This window comes from Phocoena phocoena, chromosome 10 (assembly GCF_963924675.1).
Source record: "Phocoena phocoena chromosome 10, mPhoPho1.1, whole genome shotgun sequence".
Classification (NCBI taxonomy): domain Eukaryota; kingdom Metazoa; phylum Chordata; class Mammalia; order Artiodactyla; family Phocoenidae; genus Phocoena; species Phocoena phocoena.
Genome location: NC_089228.1, coordinates 25305520 through 25328078, shown reverse-complemented (window position 1 = coordinate 25328078; position 22559 = coordinate 25305520). Strand labels below are relative to the sequence as shown.

The following is a 22559-nucleotide window of genomic DNA, read 5'->3' as shown; positions in this document are numbered from 1 at the left end:
GGGCTACTAGGAGGATTAAATGAGACAAGGCATGTGTAGCATTTAACACACATGACAGGTACTCACAAAAAGTAGCTGCTGCTATTATTATTACCCTTGGTATTTTATTCTCTAACCAAGTTCTGAGTAGCATGTAATTCCACGTAAACCATTAATACAAAGTGAAAAGAAATCCAGTTGATATCTTCGTAATTCTACATAAAAGTATCATGGATCCAAGGCTACCTTTCAATGCATTCACTTTGTACAATTTGCTTAATTTTTGTTCTCCGTCAGAAAGCTTCTAATGCAGGAGAAACTCCGGAGAACATCCAATTCGCCAGCATCATCACCAACTAATGGCAGCTTATTTTAGAATCTGATTGAAGTGAAAAATATTAGTTTCTCGAAGAAACAGTTCAGACATGATCTCCACCTCAACTTGGTGCTCCTTGCATAAACTTTAAACAGGGTTCTTCAAAAATCATTTTTTCTTTTATGGTCATGTTCTATTACTTGCGGTTCTTTGTACAAACCCGCCTTCCTTGGGATTATAAGAGCGTGCTCAGTGCTGCAGGCAGGTGTTCCACAATATCTGCACTGATCCTTTGAGACTCTACCGGCCCCAGCTGGATTTAGTCAGTGGGGAAGTGAAATCTAAGGGAATGCAAGTAGGGCGGGCAACAGACATGGAGCAGAAAACTCCTCAGAGTTGTGCCTTTTCACCAAGAGAAATGGAAAAGCTTGATAATTCTCTATTCACTCGCCATTTCTTGCCTCAGATTTCAGATTTTTCTTAAATATAGAACTGTTTGCATATCTAGATATCTCTATATAAATTTTCTTCTAGTTCCCTCCGTAACTCTACATTAGTGCGTTGCAACTTTCACGTATGTAAAAGTTCTCATACTGGGTGATAAACACTGTGGGTGGATACAGAGCATTATGGGTACCTTGATGGATGAGTTTACCTCTTTTCTGTTGCCTTTCCTAACAAACTTTTGCATTTGACGTAACTCCCTCATGATAACACCTATGCAGCGAGTTGTGAGGGTCAAATGAGAACTTTTTTTGGCAAGTGCCATACTCTAGGAGTTGTTTCTAATTCTCAGGAGAAGAACCAGAAACCTGCAGGTATATGTCTTAATCAGTTTCAGAGGGATGGAAAATTGGCTAAAGCTTATTTCACTGAAACACAAGGAAGGGAGTCTAAAGACTAACAACCACACCTGCTTCTCACGTGCAGAGACCTCCTACAAAACCCTCACAACTCAGTACTAAAGACCACGAGGAAACACTGGCCTCACCTCAGGTCACAGTCTGTGCCGCAGGGTTCAGCAATGGGTGCTGGCTGGGGCAGCCGATCACATCTTTGATCAGAAACTGTAAGCTGATCAGATTCCCTGGTACAAACAGGTTTTCGTTTCCGCTCCCCTAAGCAAGGAGGAAAAAAATTATTCAGACAAAGTAGCCTATTCCATAAACTATTTTGACCAGGGACTGGCAAACATCTTCTGTAAAGGGTTAGATAGTCAATATTTTTGGTTTTGTGGGCCACATGACTTCTGTCGCAGCTACTAAACTCTTGTTATACAGCAAAAGCAGCTGCTTACAAATGTAAAAAATTGGTATGTCCGTGTTGCAATAAAACTTTATTTATAAAAGCAGGAAGTGGGCTGGATTCAGCCCACTGGCTGTAGTTTGACAACTCATACTGTAGACAAAAGGAAACAAGATCAATCACATAATACGACTACTAAATCTATGTCTCTGGAAAATCAGCTTGGCAGAGCTGATTTTGCTTGGCTTCACACATAACGAGGAAACCTAGCATATCCTGAATCCCTTAAACAGCTCAACTTGCCAGCCCAAAGTGACCAAATAGATGCAGAGAAAGATTAGAAAATGCATGCAGATCGAAAGGTTTATAGATTGCATGCATTCGGCTGCTTCCAAAAAAATAAAAAACACCTTGAATCCCCCAAACTCAACCTAAAAGTAGATACCTTGGCAGGGTTTGCTGCATGCTTGCCAGGGTCCATGACTGTTCCAGTAAAACTGCTGGGGTTTGTCTTCAATTGGAATATTGAAAGAATAGCGCACATCAGGGTTGTATAACTTTCCCACGGACAACACCTGGGATGTGCAGACAAAATGGAAAGGATGTGTATGGGCCTGGTGATTCCTGGAGTTAGAAAATGGGCATGGGCTCATTGCCAGGTTTTTACCTGAAGCAAAAGTTCTTGTTCAATGCGATCTGTGGAGTTGATTCTTTCCACTACGTTGTCGGACCCGCTGTACTCTATCACGGCGTTCCCAACCCGGATTTCCCTTTTGGACATTGTGACAACAAAGTCTCCATTTAGCAAGAATTCACCTTTACTGCTTGATAAAGCTAAAGATGAGAAAAGAGAATTCATTGATTTGCTGCCACCTGAAATAATACTTTGATAGGCAGACAGCCAGAGTGTGAAGAACGGAGACTGTTCAGCCAGACACGCACAGGCTCAAATCCGAACTTTACCACTTGGCAACTATGTGGCCTTGGGACATCACTTTCCTCCTCTCGGTCTTGATCTCTTTATCTCTTAAGTGGAGATAAAACACCTCCCCTTCATGGTGCCCTTGAAAATTAGAAATATAATACAAGCATGCTAATTTTTGATACAAGCCCTGCAAACACAGGATTACGGATGGAAGCCATGAGCTGTGGTTACCAGAGGAGAAGGGGCGGGGCGGGGGGCAAAAAGGGTAAAGGAGATCAACTGGATGGTGATGGATAGAGACTAAATTTTTCGTGGTGAGCAAGCTGTAGTATATACAGAAGCAGAAATATACTGCTGTACATGTGAAACTTATATAACGTTATAAACCAACATTACCCCAATTTAAAAGAAGAAAAAAAGTTTTATGATTTAAAAATACATATTAATAAAAGGAACACTTACAAAATTGGTTCCCACACAAATAACCCTTTCTACTTCATATGAGAATTAGCTGAACCTACTGAATCTTTGTTAGTTTTCTCTGTTTACACAGATGTTGAAATGTAGAAATCCATAGCCAATATGATGCTCAAATATCACTTCCTTGGCGAGGCCCCCTGAGGTAGCCAGCCTCCAATATGTCCCCAACAATCCTTGCCTTTTGATGGTCACACCTGCGCTGTTCCCTACCACACTGAGTGGCACGGATGTAATAATAGTAGCACTGTGTAACCACTAGGATACGGTGATTTCCAGGGCCAGGTCAAAGGCATTAGGGCTCCACCTTGCTCTTCCTTGAATCTCTGGCTTTAGGAGAGAAGTCAGATGCCATGTTGTGAGGATACTCAAGCAGCCTCATTGAGAGGCGTCTTGCAAAAATCAGTGAGGAACCAAAGCCTACTGCCAATAGCACCTACGTGAGGCATCTGGTAAGTGGATCTGCCAGCCCCAGTCAAGCTTTCGGACAGGATCACAGCCCTCACTGAAGTCTTCACAGCCACTTCAGGAGAGACCTTAAGCCTGAAACACCCAGCTATGCTGCTCCCAGATTCCTGACACACAGAAACTGGGATATTATATATACTTGTTGTTGTAAGCCACTAGATCTTGAGATAATTTGTTACATGGTAAAACCTACCTGGATCATTGTTTTTAAAACTGCAAGCCCCTCCCATTGGAAACACAGATTCCATACTTCCTATCCCACTTCCCACCTTAATTTTTCTCCATATCACTTTGTTTATGCTCTCTCTCTCCAAACAGGAATGTAAGCAAGGAGCTTTGGACTGTTTTATTCACAGCTATATCTCAGCTTCTGAAAGAACACATGGTAGATGCTCAAAAAATAGTTTTTTGGGGGAAGAATGAATGAATCCACTGTGAATCTTGCAAAAGATGCAACAACCAGTGAAGCTGAACAAGGAATGTTAGAGAACAGCTTGAGTCAAGTGCCAAAACACTGGCCAACTAAGAACATGACAGAGTTAGACCAGTCAGACATTTAAGAAAAGGAAATAAAGATGGACAAAGAAGATGAGATGACAGCTGCTTCAGAAGGAATAATTTACTCATCCAAGTGTCAAGAGAGACTACTGGGAAAGTGAATAAAAACCTCAGGAAGCTTTTTAAAAAATGGTTCGTTTTCAGATTTTACTGTCAAATTCAAACTTTAAGCAAAGAATGTACCACTCTATCACATGACTTGACTGGAAAACTTAGGGAAAATATTTATTAATTGCTTATTCTCCACTCTAAAAACGTGGGCATGATTAAAATCAAAGTACAATTCTGTTGGATATACGAAAAAATAAAATTTATTTTTATACTTTTTGATTAATTTCTCAAGATAAAATCCCAATCATATCATGATCAAATCAAATCATATCCCAATCATATCTTCCCCCTAGTATTTACTATAAAAGTTTGGTTTTATTTTAAGAACCTTTTTTTTTTTTCCAGTACTACTGCTCTTTGAATAATGAATTCTCCCATGTTTTGAGCTTGACATGTAGCGGGTACTCAAGAAAGCAGAGCTATTAAACATTTGAGCCCTAAACAAAATACTAGAAAGAGGCCAGTAACCTTCTGTAAGTTGTGCACGATTAGCAAATCTTGGCAGCGAGGGGTCCCTTGAAATGCACAGGCCATGTATTTAGGTGAATAAAAGGAATGTGGAAACTGGACCCAGGGTTGGCAAACAGGTGTCCTCCCAGACACAAATGTCAATCATTTGGTACTAGCCATTCAAGAAACTACGCAGAACAGGATTCCCTGACAGCATCGTGTCTCAGCATCATTGATGACATCTGTCTTGGTTGTGGGATGGCGGGGGTGGGGTGGGGGGAGCCAAGTTATCTTAGGCGTCTGCCAGATCCTAACCTGCCCTTCACTGATGCAGGTGATGCATTGTCTTTCACCAGAAGTAGACCAGAAGCAATGCATATGTAGAAGAGGTTGAGAGGATTTAGGGCAAGTAGATATCATACCCTTGTGTGGAAATTAATGAAGGCTTCAATGAAGCTCTGAATATTCCCTGTGGCTCAGTAGCAGTAGTGTCCCTGTTTTCGAGGACACGGGAACCTCACCGAGTTCACCCAGCTGGGCACTATACCGATGCAAGGACTGCTCTTCGCAGGATCAGGAATTAATTGCATCAAATTTGATCCCTAAACCTGCGCTTCATCTACCAGAACTCCTACCTCATAAGCCCCATCTTGGCCCTGAGGTAAAAGTAAGATGCCTTCATTGGAAATGGTTGGGAAGAAAGTGGTGACACAGGAACAAAAGCTTTTGAAAAGATAATCTTTTGAAATAGGCAATCCAGGATCTTGGCTTCTTCTTCTTGATCCAAAATCCTTTGATTGTCCCTCTACTACCAACAGAACGTAGCTCAAACTCCTTAGCATCACCTTCCTGTATCTTTACAAATCTTATCACGACCTATTCTTCCAACCTCACCATTCCCTCCCACCAATAAGCCTCAACCGCAGTCATGTTCATCCCCAGGTCAGCTACACATTTTTCTATATGGAGGTAGTAAAGTGAAGTGGTTAAGCGTACAGGGTCTGAGGTCAGACCAATAAGGATTTTAACTCTTTTCCCATTTTCTGTTCATGTGACCTTGGGTAAGTTATTCAACCTCTCTGAGCCTCAGTTTCGTCCTCTGTATAATGGATTTCTTATAGAATTGAGCAGGATAGTGCATATAGGATTTGGTAGCTGGCGGGTCAAAATGCCTTCAAATGCATTATCTCCTCATCACACTTCTATACTTGCTTAATTCATGGATAAGAAAAGCATGACTTAAACATTATTAAAATATTTTCTGAGGCCAGGTGACTTCTAATCGTGGAAGTGTGTCTCCAGAGCCTGTTAACCACTAAAGTTTTCTAAGAAGAAGGTCAACACATATCCATGAAATGAGTGAATGAATCCAGGCGTTATCTTACGTACAAATTGAAAGCAAATATGTTTAGCTACAGATTTTTAAAAATTTAAGATATTTGTTCTGCTAGACTGCATGAGCCTCTTTAAGTAAAGCCAACATTTAAAAATGCACTTTTATAAGCCTAAGAAAGATCCCAGTCCATAGTAGGTGCTCAGTCAACGATGTCGAAAGAACAAGTGATTGATGGAACCTGACATTCGTGACAAGGAGAACAGAGAGCTTCCAGCCAAACAACTGTTTCCCCGTCAGTGTAAACCTCTGACAACCTCATCTCCCCTGCAGCTCCTGTAGCGTGAGACCCACCAGCCACGCAAGATGTAGGAGTTTCAGTGGTTCACTGGTTGGAGACGAGGTTGTTTCTGTGGCACCTCAGGCCTCCTGAGGCTGCCTCCTAACGTGGGTCACTTACATGGCGGTGGCAGGATGTGCTGCCAGAAAAATCACCCAGTTCTTTCAAGCGAGGTCGCATGCTAGCTACTCAGCTGATGTTTCACTAAAGGGGGGAAACGAAATGTCACAAGGCCAGTTCTGTAAATTAAGCGATAATCCAGTTCTGGCTGTATTCAAAGAGCAATCATCTATCCTATGTTAATTCTGGGGCTCCTTTCCAATGTCTCCAGGCTTCCTCTCACGCTTATGCTGACCTGGGGGCATTTCACCCTTCACTGCATGCTCCTCATCCCATTAGATGGTGAGTAGGAAAGGAGATAGGAGTCATCAGGTGAAATGGAGTTCCTGCTTTATCTTGAAGTGAATCGATTCCTGTCTTCCCACTGCCACCATTAATCAAGGGCTAAGTGTCCTGTAGACAAATAAGCACCATGGAAATGGCTCCTTTTTCTCCTAAAGAAAACATGAACATGGTAGCACTGGGTGCAACTTGGCTTTAACCCAACGGGAGGGAGGGGTCTATGCTGAAAGGATGACCTTTGACATGGAGACTTTCTGCTTCGGTACCTTGTGAAACAAATAGTTTCCTGAAAACAACAGTCTACTGCCCAACCTCCCACTAATGCGATTAGGGAGCTAATTTCCTGGGTTGGTTTCCCCCCCATTTCACCCATCAGAGCTGGGCTGCTACAAAGGCCCTCTCTCCTGGAAACCGCTCCTTCACCAACACATGCGAAAAGAGTATGGCTTGACTGACCTTGAAAAAAAAATGTGAGGTATACAGATGATCGCTTAGCAACCGAACAGCTAGGACTGGCCTCCAGCAAGACTCAACTGGGGGCTTTAAAATATTCTTAGAGCACTTGCTGCGCCTTCCTTCAAGCCAAGAGTAAACACTTACACCCGGCAGATTTGATGACAACATCATATTCCTCCTAACTTGTTAAGAAACCACTGTAAGGTTCAAAGGCTCTAAGGTCTTGACCCTCATGCTCGGTGAACTGTGACTCGCCATCTTTGCTTGGACTTTTCATTTGTTTCCAGAGAGACGTTCTTTGGCCAACAGGTAACTTTCCCATAATATTCCATTAAAGAGCCATGACTACCTCAGACTGTCTGTCCCAGATGACAAATCTTCTTTAATTTTGCTTTCATTCTCTACAAGGAGATTAAGAAACCTCTAGCGAGAAATAAAAGGATATAAGAAGGCCCTCCCCAATTCAGGCACCTGACCTGGCTGATGAAGTTGAATTGAACTGAGGCCACTGCTTGGAAAGAGATTATTTTTCCAAGAAGGAGAATAACAGTGGAGAATCCTTCTCCTTTTCGATGAGAAGAAAGGAACAGCTCAACATGGTGTTTGGCTCTCAGGAAATTAACCAATAAAGGGGACTGCATGCAATGCTGCTGGATTTAATTAGGAAGTAGTAAGGCCACAGCAGTCACAGGTTCTAATTTATAATCCAGTCCATGAAGAAAAGCGCTTGACCCATTGCGCACACTGGTTGAAGGAGAAATGTGGGATTCCCCAAAAATAATTTGGATAGGGTCCTCAAGAACCTTGTTAACTGTTTTAAAAGGTACCACTCATTTGCATATTTAGGGTGAGGAAAAGCTGATGCAACCACTGAGAATTGATTCCAAGTAAGATTTTACAGTCTTTAAAGAAGGAATGATTCTGTATATTTCCATCATAACTCCATCCCCCCATTAGGCACATGGCAGGTACTCAGTAAGTGAAGACAGCATGAGCAGTAATTATTATTCAATAATTATTCAATAATTCAGCCATCATGTACTTAGTTCATATCATGTGAAGGCTTCCTATCAGGAGGTAAAAATATAAAGACACAGCTTCTGACCCTAAAACACTAGTGGTCACATGGATAAATAAGGAACAAGTCTCAACTGAGTGGATGGTGACTGCATCCTTTTGGCTGCTCAGGTCAAAACCATGGAGTCATCCTTGACCCTTCTCTTTCTCTCATACACCATATTCAACCCATCCACTAATCATGATGGCTCTACCCTCAAAAGATATCCAGAATTTGACTGCGTACTGCCAATTCCACTGCTCCCACCTGGGGACAAGCCGCCAGCACATCTCTCTGACTACTGCAAGAACTTTCTAACCCATCTTTCTGTTTCTACCCTGTACCCTACCTACCGACCCCGTCTATTCTCAACGTAACAGCCAGGGTACTCTTTAAAAAATATAAATATGATTATATCATGTTTTTCCTTGGTTCAAAACCTCTAGTAGCTACCCTCGTCTTTCAAAGTTCAAGTCCTTTCAATGATTATATGGCCCTATATGATCTAGTCCTGAAACCTGTTTAATCTCATCTGGGACTCTCCTCTGTGCTTACAAAGCTCCAGCCACACTGGCCTCCCTCTATCCTTGGAACAAACTAGACATATTCCTCTTTTAAGGATTTCACATCGGCTGTTCCCTCTGCCTGGAATGCTCTTCCCCTAGACAGCCATTGTCTCTCACTACAATTCAAGCATTTCAACTCCACTGTTCCCACCCACTCTCAGTGTCCCAATTTCCTTTATGCTGCTCTGTTTTCTAATTTTACTTATTACCTTCTATTACCTGTTTATTGTCTATCTCCTTCCAGTAAAAAGTTCTAAGACAGAAATTTTAATTTATTTTTTTAATGTTTTTGTTCTGTTTTGTTCATTGTGCCTAGAACAGGGCCTGGCACATATTAAATGAATGGCTGGCTGAATGAATGATGAGACATTGCAGAAAATGCTACAACAGAGGCATGTATAAATGTTATATTTAATTAGCACGCTTGGCTAAAGGGTCATTGCTTATCTATAAACGATTTCATGCAGACATTCCAAAATATAGATATGGGTTCTAATTCAATCCAACAAATTCTCATTTCTAACTCAATATTTCCAGATGTTTGGGCTAAGCCTCTGCAGAGGCGGTATTCAGAGGCATGGAGTCCCTGCCTGGACATTATAAGAAAGTCCATTCATTTCTTTTAAAAACTGCCCAGCAAGACTGCCCTGATTTCTTCTAGATCTGAGTGCAAGTCGTGCCGCTTTTCAGAAGATGCTGGTTGTGCAAGGTGACTAGCTGAATCCCTTTCTGTCATTACCCCAGTCCCCATGTTCTTTTTTTAATGAAAAATAATTGGGTGAATTTCCTAATCACTTATGGAAGTTTACGGAATGATAATCTGAAGTGGGACTGGGCTGAGCAAACAGTTGAAAATGAACACAGGGTTGTTGGTGAGCTGTGCTTTGAAAACAGGAAGAGATATGAATTAATCATGTGCCTGGCCATGGTGAGAGAAAGATGAAGAAACTATGAAGTAACAAGATGGGCCATGTTAGCAATGACATAAGCAACATATTGCCAGTATAGAACCTTTTGGAATGACTGGGAATAATGAAATGTTGAATAAGTCCACCTGTGGTCTGCTATTGGTTAAGTCAACTAACACCTCTACTACAACACTGGCATGTCAGTTACCCAAAGGACAGATTTTTTTTTTTTTTTTAAAGACTCAAAAAGAGCAATGATTTTAGGCTAAACTTACAAGGCAAATACTTCCAAAATTTGATTTGGGGATATATGGGGATATATGTATATGTATAGCTGATTCACCCTGTTATACAGCAGAAACTAACACACCATTGTAAAGCAATTATACTCCAATAAAGATGTTAATGGAGCCCATTTTCTAAGACCCAGAGTCAATTCCTTGATATTGACTACTATAACTACACAACTCTTAAATCAACAGGCTAAGGGTATAATGTACAGGGAGAAATAAAATAATGAGTTTCAAGATCAACTTCTTTCTTTTATGAAAATACATGACATCTGAAATCTGTCCACCTGCTGTAGGGGAAAGGAAGTAGCCTCTGCCAACTGCTCCAGAGAACCAGAATTCCTGCAAATGGCAGGGGACACCCATCTCACCTAAGTAGTTATCATCCTCTGATTTCCCTGAGAAACTGTGCTGCCGCACATCGATACTGGTAGCACCAGCTGGAATTCGGACCACAACATTGTAACCTGGAAAGAAGTGAGCAGAAATTGAGCATTCCACAGATTGGTTCATTTTCTCTAAGCATGGTGTAAAAGGTGGCAACAAAGGAATACAATATAATTCTCACTATTAGGTGCCTTATGGGTAATGTACCTTATCAAGACTCATTTTACACTTGACATGAATACTTTTACATATTACACGTGGTTAACAATGTTTACACTTTGACTATTTTCCTTCTCATGGTTCTTAGGAACAAATTCTTACCATAATGTACTGTATTAAATGTTCCTGCCACTGTTTTGCACGAAGAATTATCGCCACCACAAACCCCACATTTATCTCTCCGGGCTTTTGAGTTTAAAACATGATCGCATCCAGCTTGCTTTTAAAAAGAAAACAGTTGAAATACATGGTAAGTATTAGAGAGATTATAAAATGATAAGTAATGTGTTTCTTTGAATGAGGTGCATTCAAAATGACAAGAACTTTTAAGTCTCTTTAAACTTTCAAGGGCTGGGAACTCAAATTGTCTTTAGCCTTGCTGTGGGAAAATGTGGTCCTTGGACCAGCAGCCATGGGCATCCCCAGTGATGTTGGGGATGCAGAATCTTAGGCCCCACCCAGATGTACTGAGTCAGAGTAGATTTTTCTGGCATGCTAATAAGACCCTTAAGTGCTTCGTCTACAGATTAAAGTTAGAGAAGCACTAGTCTACAAGTAAGTAAAGTAAATGAGAAAAATAGCTCAGGAATGAAAAAAAACAGGGGGAGGTTGAGGACTGTATCCCATTAAAGAGCTCACACCGCATCTTAAGGGAGCAGCCGCTGTCCACTGCGGGCTACTGCTGCCATGCAGAAATAGGAGCCCAGTGTTGACATACCCCAATGTTTCAAAAGGGACTGGAAAATTTGATTTTATGTGAAATCCCCTATGTTTAAATACAGGCTATGAATGGAGGACAAAAGCATGACTCCAGGCTGCCAGGTTGAGGCCTCAGGCTCTAAGCGGCCTCTTTAATTTCTTCACATCTTAATGCAATGCAGCAGTGTAGGCTGGGGTCTGAAAAGGTCACCGGCAATCAGCAGAAGACCAGGACAGAGCTCACATCCTCAACTACTTTGTTCCTTCGAATGAACTAGTCTTTGCGGAGACACTCAATGTTTTGCTCTAGCGCACGGACTAAAAAGGAAGTCCGCGCTGTAGCTGTGGGTCAGGAGGTGGGTGAAGCTCACAGGGGCTCTTCAATCAAACCCTATCAATGAGGAGCTCCAATGTGCCCTGGACTTCATGCAAGGAACAGATACATCATCTCAGAGCCTGGCTGTGAGGGATGAGTTCTGACTGGTGAGAGCAGGGAAATGGTGCCAAGCCCTCAAGAAATCAGCACTCTGACGCTTTACCATCTGCCAGAAGGGTCTCAATTTCCCTCCCAAGAATAATTTGCCTGTATGTCTCTGGTAGAAGTTATCCTGCTTCAAATCAGAAATCTGAGTGAGGCCGGCTCTTCCTCGTAACATCTTTTTGGAGCACAGCTATTCAATCTACAAAACTCACTGTCAGGAAGCTTTTGGGTTTAACCTTATGCACTGTGGTTATCGTAAAGAAGTGTGTATGTGTGTCAATTATAATAAATCTTCACAGGGAGGTTTTTTTCAGACTCCCACAGAGAGTGTCAGAAAAATCTAGGGCAGTGGTTCTCAAACTCTGGCATGCATCAGAACCAGGTGGTGCTGGGAGGGATAAATTAGGAGTTTGGGACTAAGAGATACACACTACTATATGGAAAAGAGATAACCAACAAGGACCTACTGTATAGCACAGGGAACTATACTCGATATTTTGTAATAACCTATAAGGGAAAATAATCTGAAAAAGAATACACACACACATATGTAACTGCATCACTTTGCTGTACACCTGGAACTAACACAACGTTGTAAAACAACTATACTTCAATAAAAAAAATAAATCAAATAAAATAAAACATAAAGAAAAAAAAAGAATTAGGTGGTGCTGATGTTGGTCCGGGGGCCCCCACTTTGAGAACCACTGCCCTGGAGACGATGCACAGATACTAGCAGCTGCTATTCTATCAAGGAAGCCACACATCACAGCTTGGCAGCAAGACAACACAGTGAAGAAATCGCCATCTGGGACTCACCCGGCAAAGGCCTTGGACACAGATGTCATTGGTGTCCTGGCCACATGGAGTTCCATCGACCACTCTGTCACGGAGCTGATAGTAGGCCGTGTTCCCCGCCACCCTGCAGAACAGCTTGCAGCGGTCCTTCATCAAAACTAGACAGGAGAAACACCATGCAACGTGACTTTTGTGCCTGGACCCCGTGCCAGCCTGCCAGCCACGAGCACGTCCCCAGATGCACTTACTTCCACTGTACTTCGGGACCCAGCGCACGTTCGGAAGCAGACCATTGATGTTGAAATGCTTTCCATCGAAGTGAGCACACTGTTCGTCTCGGAAGTCTCGCTTCTGCTTCGGACATGGCTCCGTGTTGCAGGACTTAAATTTCATTCTGCGCCCTACACAGTACTTCCCGCCATTTTTTGGCCTGAGAAAAGGTAAAGAACACACGTGCTGTATTATAATGTATTTCTCCCCATTACTTGATAATGTAAAGAACACACATACTGTATTATAACGTATTTCTCTAATGTATCATAATGTCATGTATTACAATGTGGCTTCCTGTCTTTGAGGGAAGCAAATGTGAAGTGGACAGTGACAGTGGCCAGGGCAAGGGCTCTGGAATCTGGGTTTGCACTCTGCCTTCAATATCATTAAGTGTATATATAACCCTGGGCCAGTCACTGAAGGTCCTTGAGCCTCAGCCCTTCCATTTGTAGAATGGGAAGGCACCACCTGGTAAGGCTGTTTTGAAGATAAAATGGGAGAACATCTAACTTAAAGTGTGAAACATAAAACCTGGCATCTATTAGGCCATTCTGTGTCCTCCTTCCCGTGAACAGCCATAGTCCTTCAGTTTTAAAAACACAGAAGGCCAAGGGTACAAATGAGTACTTGGAATCCTCCTGTCTAGCTTCCGTATCATGGTACTTTCATGTGCAACCATCCTAAAACTTGCACCATTCCATTTCCATTCATTTCTGTCCCTCTTCTCTCTTCCTCTCTCTCCCTGCGTGAGCGTTGTTTTTGCTTTGTTTTACAAATAAGATGGAATACGATGTGCTCATATTTTGACTAACTTAACAGGAGAGGGTGTAAAGGTTTCATTAACTTTTGTGTGACAAGAGTATGGAGGACGCCTTGCAAAGCATCACAATGCAAATTTAATCTCAGCATGCAACCCCGTTCATGGATTTTCCAGATGTGACCCAGAGAGTATATTAAACAACCCGTCTCCCGGCAGTCAACAGCTTGCCAAGTGCATCACAGAGACGGGAAGATCACAGAATCAGAGGAAATTGGACTCACTCACAGCCCAGGGCTGGAGCAGCTCGGATACCAGAGCTACTCAGATACCACAGGTACCACAGTTGAGGGCACCTCTCAAACTGAAAGATTTCTACCTTTTCTCTTTAGAATGAATCTTTCAGAGTAATTTGGACCATAAGAAGTGGTTTTTTTGGTTTTGTTTTTTGGCTTTGTTTTGTTAACAGGGCTTGGGGAAGGGAAATAGATCCATGACTATAAAATACAGAATGAGGGGCAGTCTAGCTGAGCCCGTGAGGCTCTAGAGTTGCATCTGGCTTCTTGTCTTGGCCCCACCCTCACTGTGTGACCTTAGACAGAGTTCTTAGCCTCCCAGAGCTTCAGTTTTCCTCTTCTCTGAAATGAGTGCACACAGCAAATGCCTAAAAATGTTAGTGACTATGATGTTACGTGTCAGCACAACCCAACCTAATCCCATCCGATTCAGCAGTTTCTTTGTTTTGAGTACCAAATCTGAGCTATGACATGTGCACCGTGAGGCAAGTCTCAGTGGTACTGCAGAGTGCCTGAGCCTCAGGAAGGGCTGCCTGGCCATGATGCTGTCATAAACATGTTCCATCCACCAAAGATTTGTAGAGGGAGGTAAGAGCATGGGCTTTGCAGTTACAAGCTGGGCAACCTTGTGTAAGTTACCTGGTCTCCGTAAGCTTCATTCTGCACATGTAAACAGAGATGATGCTGTGCGCCTGAAAGGCTTGTTATAAACGAGGAGCTCAGCAAGGAGTCTCATAACTAACTATTCATTGTCATTATGAAGAAGACTGCATCTAGGGATGCAAAACGGCTCAAAACCCAACAGTATCTATGTCTTATCATTTCCCCATTAGGCCCATATGATTTATATCTGCCTTGTGTGCTTGACTCGCCCATATTCACTCATATCTTGCCCAAGGGGAGGGTAGCTGAGGTACTTTTATATCAAGGGATGGAAGGTTCAGAGAAGTTAAGGACTTTGCCCAAGGTAACACAGCTAATAAAAGAACAGAGACAGGACTGGAATCCAAGCTTCCCAGGTTCTCCCACTGTGCTCTTCCTGCTTCATTCTCCAGGAACTATGGTCCAGAGTCCTGTCTTTTTCTTTTTTGGTGCCGTTTAGAGATACAGCCTTGGTTTTCTGGATACCAAGTTCTTCTCTCAGTACCAAAGCACCCCAGTCTCACGCATAAAATATCACTGATGACACATGAATAATAGATCAGGCTCATAACGCTGTAAAACCTGTTTTTCCTTCTACAAGGAAGACCCCTTCAATTTTTTTCTCAAATTGAAATGATCTCTGTGGAATCTATTTAAATGTCCCAACAAACTACAATGGATCCATCAGATCATTTACCTGTTGTCTGAAAGTAACTCATATTTCTTTCCCTTTGAAAATAAATTTTTTTCAGTGATTTTTTTTCTTTCGGTTCTCTTATATAAGAAGTCTTTTCTGACTCTTGAAATTGATCAAGAGCAGCAGTTCCTTGGGCAGCAAAGAGTTAACATTTGCAGGTGGCTTCCTGATTCACATGGTAACAGAATCCACCTTTGCTTGCTTTGACCACTATCAAATGTCAAAGAGCATTTTGTGACTTACTTCTATAAATGACATTTAAAAAAATAAAGAACACACAGAAAACACTCCATGTAAAAGGCAATATTGCCGAAGGTTATAGATACAGATTCTGGAAACAGGATTTGAATCCCAGCCTTGCCTCTTAACCATGGTGCAATCGTAGGTAAATCGCTCAGTGTTGCTAAGCCTCAGTTTCCCAACCCGTAAAAGAAAGATGATGCTTTACTTCAAGGGCTGAGTGAGGATTAACGGGTTAATAGATTCAAAGCACTTGAACAAGGCCAGCCATACAGTAAATGTTTAGCTATTACAAGGGTCTGTAAACTATAGCCTGTGGGCCAAATCCAGCCTACTACCTGTTTTCACATGGCCAGTGAGATAAGAATAGTTTTTACATTCTAAAAAAATTTAGAAATAAATAAAAACAATATTTTGAGACACAAGAATTATATGAAATTCAAATTTCCCTGTTCATAAATAAGAGTTCTATTGGAACACAGTTACACCCACTCTATACGTGTTATCTACGCATGTTTTTCACTGTATCAGCAAAGTTGAATAGCAAGGACAGCCATCGTATGGTCCACAAAAACTAAGATATTTATTATCTGACCCTTTACGGAAAAAGTTTGCTGACCCCTGAGTAGTCTAGTGTACAGGGCACCATGTCACTTTGCAACTTTGTCACTGACTCTGCATAGCCATCCTGTGCAGTAGGTAGTAGCATCCTTGTTTCTGAACCCTTGCTTGAACTGGGCTCAGAAATGTTAAGTAACCTGGCAAGGTCACATGCAGTTAAGTCAGACATACTGGCTGAGAGACCAAGGCAGGTCTCCCTGACCCAAAGCCCACAGTCTGGCCTCTCTCCCACGCTGCCTCTCTTGAGACAGGTCTCTTTTCCATTTCAAAACCGATTCTATGACTTTATTTGCTTTTTATGTAAAGGCAAATGATATTTTATGAATAAGCATGAATTTGTCCTTTTGAAATATATGGCTTTTTAAATATCCTAGACAACAGGATCTCTGCTTGATTTGCATGTCCTGTGTAATGAGGAGGGCTTTACACAACGGAACTTACGTTTCAGCATGGAGAAATTCATGTTTTAATTTAATAATTTAGCTGGATGGAACTTTTTTCCCCATATAGGCAAATACTGAAAATTATAGGAAATGGAGCTTTAAAAATAATATTAACGCATTTTCTAACTATTAAGATGCTTTTAAAATAATGCTTGTCGAATAGGGATGGAAAGGACTGAAGGAAACTGATTAATTTCTATGAAAGTAACTATATTCAGCACAGGCAAGCTGAATCATATATACAAAGACAATTCACGGTGCCGCGTGGCCAAAGCTATGACAGAATTTTTGCCAAGATTGTGGCAGGTGTATTCTACTCTCAAGGAAAGTTAAACTTTGGTCTGCAAATGGGTTTGAAAAGAAATCTCAACATCTATGTTTACTTACGATGAATTACAGTTAGCACAAGGAAGAAATTTCTAATGATACAACAGGCGGCCTGAGAAGGTAGTGTATTTTCTATATTTGGAGGGTTTTAAGAAGCGGTCTAATAACCGATTACGGAGAATGCTGAAAGAATATTCAAGGATTAGATGGTGTGGGCCAGGGAACCATACTAGCGATCGTTAATAATTCTGCCAAATGGGGCAGTCTATGGGACTGGGTATCTCTATTCATTCATTAGTTAACGGCTCTCCCACAGCAACCAATTCTCAATATTTCAAAAGACATATTGACTTATGACGGGGTTACGCCCTGTTAAACCCATTGTCATTTGAAAGTATCTTAAGTCGAAAATTCATTTAATGCACTTAACTTACTGGACATCCTAGCTTGGCCTAGCCTACCTTTAATACGCTCAAAACACTCAGGTTAGCCTACAGTTGGGCAAAGTCATCTAACACAAAGCTTATTTTATAATAAAGTATTGACTGTCTCTCATAATGTATTGAAGACTGTACTGAAAGTAATCAACAGAAGGGTTATCTGGGTACAGAATGGTTCTAAGTGTATTAGTTGTTTACCCTCATGATCGTGTGGCTGACTGGGAGGTGCAGTGGCCACCGCTGCCCAACATCAACAGGGCATCGTACCACGTATCACTAGCCTGACCAAAGATCAAAATGCAAAATCTGAAGCACTCTTTCTACTGAATGCGAATTGCTTTTGCACCGCTGTAAAGAAATCTTAAGTCTAACCATCATAAGTTGGGGACCATCTGTAAGTTCATCCAACTCAGCGCTCAAAAAAACTTTGCTGCCATTCTTTACACCCAAATGAGAGACTGGTTTTCTTACATGAAACAAACATATGTTTATTCTCTTTTATGGAAGATATCATAAGCAGTTGCTACACTCAAAGCCTAAGTGGGAAATATTTAGTTCACAAATCCTGTCTTTTCTCAAATCTATGAGTTTATTATTATTCTTTAATTTAACCTATCTCCTAATTTAAAAGCAAAAGAGAAGCATGGGAAGAAGGAAATACTTTGCCTTTCCTAAAGAACTCGTGTGATTTTTTTATGGACTACAACAATTCTATAAACCATTTTGTTCCAGCTACCAGGAAGCTCAGAGCCAAATTTAGAGCACAAAACAACAAGTATATGGGCCAATGGCCTGGTAATGCATCGTCTATTTCCAGCGCTTTGTCTTGTTTTGGTACTCCAAGTTATGTTTTTGGTCATTCTGATTTTAAATTTTATTCTATTACATGTTTCTTATACATCAGGTGACCACATAATTGTTTAATTCAGGACACTTTTGAGAATTGAAAGGGGAGCTATCAATAACTTCTCCAGGACAACAGATGTAAACCGGGACCATCCTTACACACCAGAACATATGCTTATCTTATATGTAGGGCGTCAGTCGAAAATGGGATTAAAAACATAAAGCATTTAAAGATAAAACATTAGGGCTCCATTCTCATGATGGTGAACCAGTTTGGACCAACAACTTTTTTGGGATCTGAAATTAGAAAGGAAATGCTTTCTAAAGCTTGCTCATCAAGTATAGCACGATCCCATGCACATGGCAAGGCTGCTTCTCTTTTTTAGCTTTCATGCTTTCAAGGAAAATAAAAAACCTAAAACTATAGCTTAAAGTATGCAGATGCTAAATAAATACATTTTTGAATCACACGAATACAGTGAAAACGTAAGAACAACCCAGTGTTCTCAATAAAGGTATACCTTGGATTCTGAAAATGGAGCTCTTCATTACAGTCTAAGGGCTCCGCAAACTGAGAAAAGCATTTTGCCAGCAGTGGGGGTGGGGCTGGGAGGGGCTGCATTCTCTGAAACTTCCTGAGAATCAGGACAGCAACCACTTCCACATTCTACATAATGAACCAGTTGCTGTGCGAATTTCTCTGAACAAGCTCTTAAACTGATTTGGACCTGACTTTCCCTTTCCAGTGTCCCTTTCCCTTGTCTAATTGACTCCCCCAGTGCCATCATAACCTTGGTTTTAAGAGGCAGACTCCTTCCTTAGTTCCCAGGGACATCCCGAAGTGCAAATAACTTGGAGGAGTTTTAATGAAATGATGTCCGCCGTGACACTCAGCTAGGTGGATTGTGTTATTTTAAAACCTCCCACAGCAAACAGCCAGGACAAGGACCTCTAATTGAAGTCTTTAATGATCGGTTCCTAACTTCTGAATGAGAGGATCTTTGCTTCACTTTGAAGCTCAAGATCTTTTCCTGCTGAGATCTTTACACTGGGTGATTTTCTTTGTCTGCTCCATTCCAACTATGCAGTGATTTATCTCTTTCCACTTTCCACACTGCTTTTAGAATTATTCTAAGACTATTAAAAAAAACAAAAAACAACCCCCCACTTCTTTTGAATGGAATATTCTTGAGTCAAAATGTTAACAGTACCTACTGTTTGCAATATCCACACTATCATGATGATAATAGCTCACTATAATAATCATGATTTGGTTCAATGTAGCCACCCAAGAATTTTTAAGTTTTAAAAAAATTCATCATATCTGCTGCTAGCTTAAAATGCTTTATTTTAAAACTTCAACAGTACAAGCAGCTAGGATATATAACTGATTTTAACAAGCAAGCTGTGGAACAGTATATATAGGATGACCCTTATTTTATATTCTTTAATATTTATTTCATATAATACATATTACATCTATAATCTCTTTTAAAAGTTTGAAATAACACACAACAAATTATTTTTTAGTGGTTATTTCTTGTGGGGGAGTATTGGGGGTAAGAATAATAAGGGCAGTAAGTTTTTTTTGTGTGTTTTTTTTTGCGGTACGCTGGCCTCTCACTGCTGTGGCCCCTCCCATTGCGGAGCACAGGCTCCGGACGCGCAGGCTCAGCGGCCATGGCTCATGGGCCCAGCCGCTCCGCGGCACGTGGGATCCTCCCGGACCGCGGCACGAACCCGTGTTCCCTGCATCGGCAGGCGGACGCTCAACCACTGCGCCACCAGGGAAGCCCCGGCAGTAAGTTTGTATATGATATACTTGTGTATCTGAATTTTTTGAAACCATCTACTATTATTTATATTATTATTTTAAATACTAAGTATAGACACTATGGCAAAATCTAACCTAACGTGTATTAGTTTATATCCATAGCTACAGTGTTACTTTTACAGACCAGAGCCTATGTCTTATAGCTCTTTACTTGTCCTTAGAGATTAATATTACGTGGATATGAAGTAATGTTGGACTGTGAACAAAAATAAATTAAAATAAATTGATCCCCATCTGTGCTTTGGACTATACAGATTACTTATTTAGACCAGGGCTTGCAACAGCAGGCTAAAGCTATGTCCTTTTTGGTATACACAATTCATATTCTCCTTATAAAAAATTGGAAGCACCCCACCCTTGGGCTGAAGTACTCTACAGTACAACCTAGTCTACTGCACACGCCTACTTTGCTCCTTTACCTGCTTGCTTCTCTCTACAATCCAGTCTGCTATCCTTAATGCAGGCTGTTAAAAATCAATGAGTACTGCTGAGCCAGATCCTTTTATAAACCCCAACGCAGCTGGTTCTTAAAAATGGTTGTGAGTTTGCACATCTAAAAACGAATCTGGGAAGACCTCTTGGGCCACATAGGTTCAATGGCAATAATATCATGTATTATTTTCTATCCCTTTAAACTTTATGCATCTTATATCCACATAAAATTTGACGTCATGACTTATAATGAAGTTAGGAACTTTTAAAATCCACTTATAAATAGCCTCTCCCCAAACACATGTCTATCGTGATAAGATGCTGGGAAAGAAGCCTGTGGGCTTTATTTGAGCATGTAAGTTTCAACAAGGTTCTACCAGTAGGGAGCACAGGCTCCGGATGCGCAGGCTCAGCGGCCATGGCTCACGGGCCCAGCCGCTCCGCGGCATGTGGGATCTTCCCGGACCGGGGCACGGAACCCGTGTCCCCTGCACAGGCAGGCAGACTCTCAACCACTGCGCCACCAGGGAAGCCCTACTTTACTTTTGATTCAAAAGTAAATCCTGACTTAGGGCTCCAGGTCCCTTGGGGTTCACTCATGCCGCCTTGGGGGTCTGTGTGCCCTTTTTAGCATTTCAGTAGCTAACTGGAAAGGATACATTTATCTACAATCTGGAAGGAAATGTCCGATTTCTTTGTTTCCTCATGAAAATCACTTGTTCACTTTATTAGTGTGCTATCCCAAGCTCTGGGCGGGGGGTGGGGCAGGCAATGAGATATACCTGACTGTCAAAATTGTTGACCAACCAACACAAAGCATCTACCATTTAAGAAACAAAACTTTTAATAATAAAGAGTCACAGGAGAAAAATAATAATACAGAGAGATAGAGCTTAGATAACATTGGTCTGGGCAGCTCTAGATGTCCACCCACTGTCTAATTTGGAAAGAGCTCTTTATTTGCCTCCAGCTAAATTAGTCCCTTTAGGAATTTTTCACCCCTGCTACCCCAATAATAAGAGTGACGAGTTCTAGGACTTACTCTGGTCTGTTGCACTCTCGAACAGCTGTTTTGATACCCCCTCCACATGTTCTTGAGCAGGTTCCAAAGTGACTCCAACTTCCCCAGGATCCATCAGTCACAGGGACCTCCATTTCTTTGGGAACACAAAATCCAAACTTGCAGTGCTGTATTTAATAAGGGGAACAGTGAGGGAGAGCTCGGTGCTTGAGATATTGTAGGACCTGCTGTCCTTTTAAATACACCATACTTTCATTGTTTTCCATGTGCTGGTTTGAAATGCTACAATTTCATCATCTACGTGAGTCATGGAAACAGTAGGGAGTTTAATCTCGGGCTTAGTGGTTTTAGGCTGTGTCTTCATTTACCACTGGCTTGAATAAAACTGCCCAATGAGTGGCTGGCTCCAGGCTGTTAGGGTAAGTCCCATGGCCAGCCTAGAAGCACTCAATTAGTCTTCTTGGAAAAATGAGGCGTGGAAATGGGCTGTCTACTGGTTGTAGACAGGGCCGAAATGAGTTATTGGATTTACATAGTGCATCTCCATTAACAAGGCCTAGAGATGTTGTGAGCCTGGTAAAATACAATGCTTTACTGCTCCTCACAGATTTGAAAGCCAATTTTAATTAAATGGGAGAGGGAAAAAAAAGCTAGTTACATGATTCCTATAAACTCACTCTAGCAGGGCACACAGGATGAGACTAAAGCAAAAATGGACACAGTACAGAGAGCCCTAAACTTTATTGCTTTTTGGTTACTAATGGTTTCTGATTCTGCAGCCTAGAGCAGGAAGAAGGCCATGATGCTTAAAGCAAAACAAAGTAAAACTCCTCAGCAGGACAAGTGAGTGGAGAAGCCCGTTTCAACCCTCTGCCATTGTTGGGGTGTGAGGCCCCGACACGAAGCCGAGGTCAACGAGCAATGGACAAAGGAAGAGGGGCAGCAGTGGCAGCAGGAGGGTGACGCCCTGCCGCTCGCTCAGATCTCTGAAGCGGAGCTGGTGGTGGCCACTGTGATTTATCCACAGGGAGGGCCCAGGCACGGAGTTTAGAAGCAGAGTAGCCTGGAGGCCAGGCAGTGGGGGGAGCGTGTGGGGAAAGGGAACAGATAAGAGGCTGGTGAAGCCTCAGTCAATGGCCAGTTCCAGCAAAGGTCTGGCGAACAATTATTTTAAAGAGTGCAGTTAGGCTTTCTCTATTCTGCCCTGCCTTCTCCCTTGTAATTA

General features: G+C 41.7%; 1 protein-coding gene across 2 annotated transcripts in view; it reads right to left on the bottom strand.

The window, feature by feature from the left end:
* The window catches only part of ADAMTS9 (ADAM metallopeptidase with thrombospondin type 1 motif 9), a 169754-nt gene that overhangs the window by 102363 nt on the left and 44832 nt on the right, over positions 1 to 22559 (bottom strand). For both annotated transcript variants that reach the window (XM_065886320.1, XM_065886321.1), the window contains 8 exons: positions 21356 to 21501; positions 12714 to 12895; positions 12487 to 12623; positions 10590 to 10707; positions 10253 to 10348; positions 2208 to 2374; positions 1986 to 2115; positions 1287 to 1413 (listed from right to left, as the gene is read on the bottom strand). In XM_065886320.1, the coding sequence (XP_065742392.1) occupies positions 1287 to 1413; positions 1986 to 2115; positions 2208 to 2374; positions 10253 to 10348; positions 10590 to 10707; positions 12487 to 12623; positions 12714 to 12895; positions 21356 to 21501 (1103 nt within the window). The remainder of the gene's footprint in view (positions 1 to 1286; positions 1414 to 1985; positions 2116 to 2207; positions 2375 to 10252; positions 10349 to 10589; positions 10708 to 12486; positions 12624 to 12713; positions 12896 to 21355; positions 21502 to 22559) is intronic.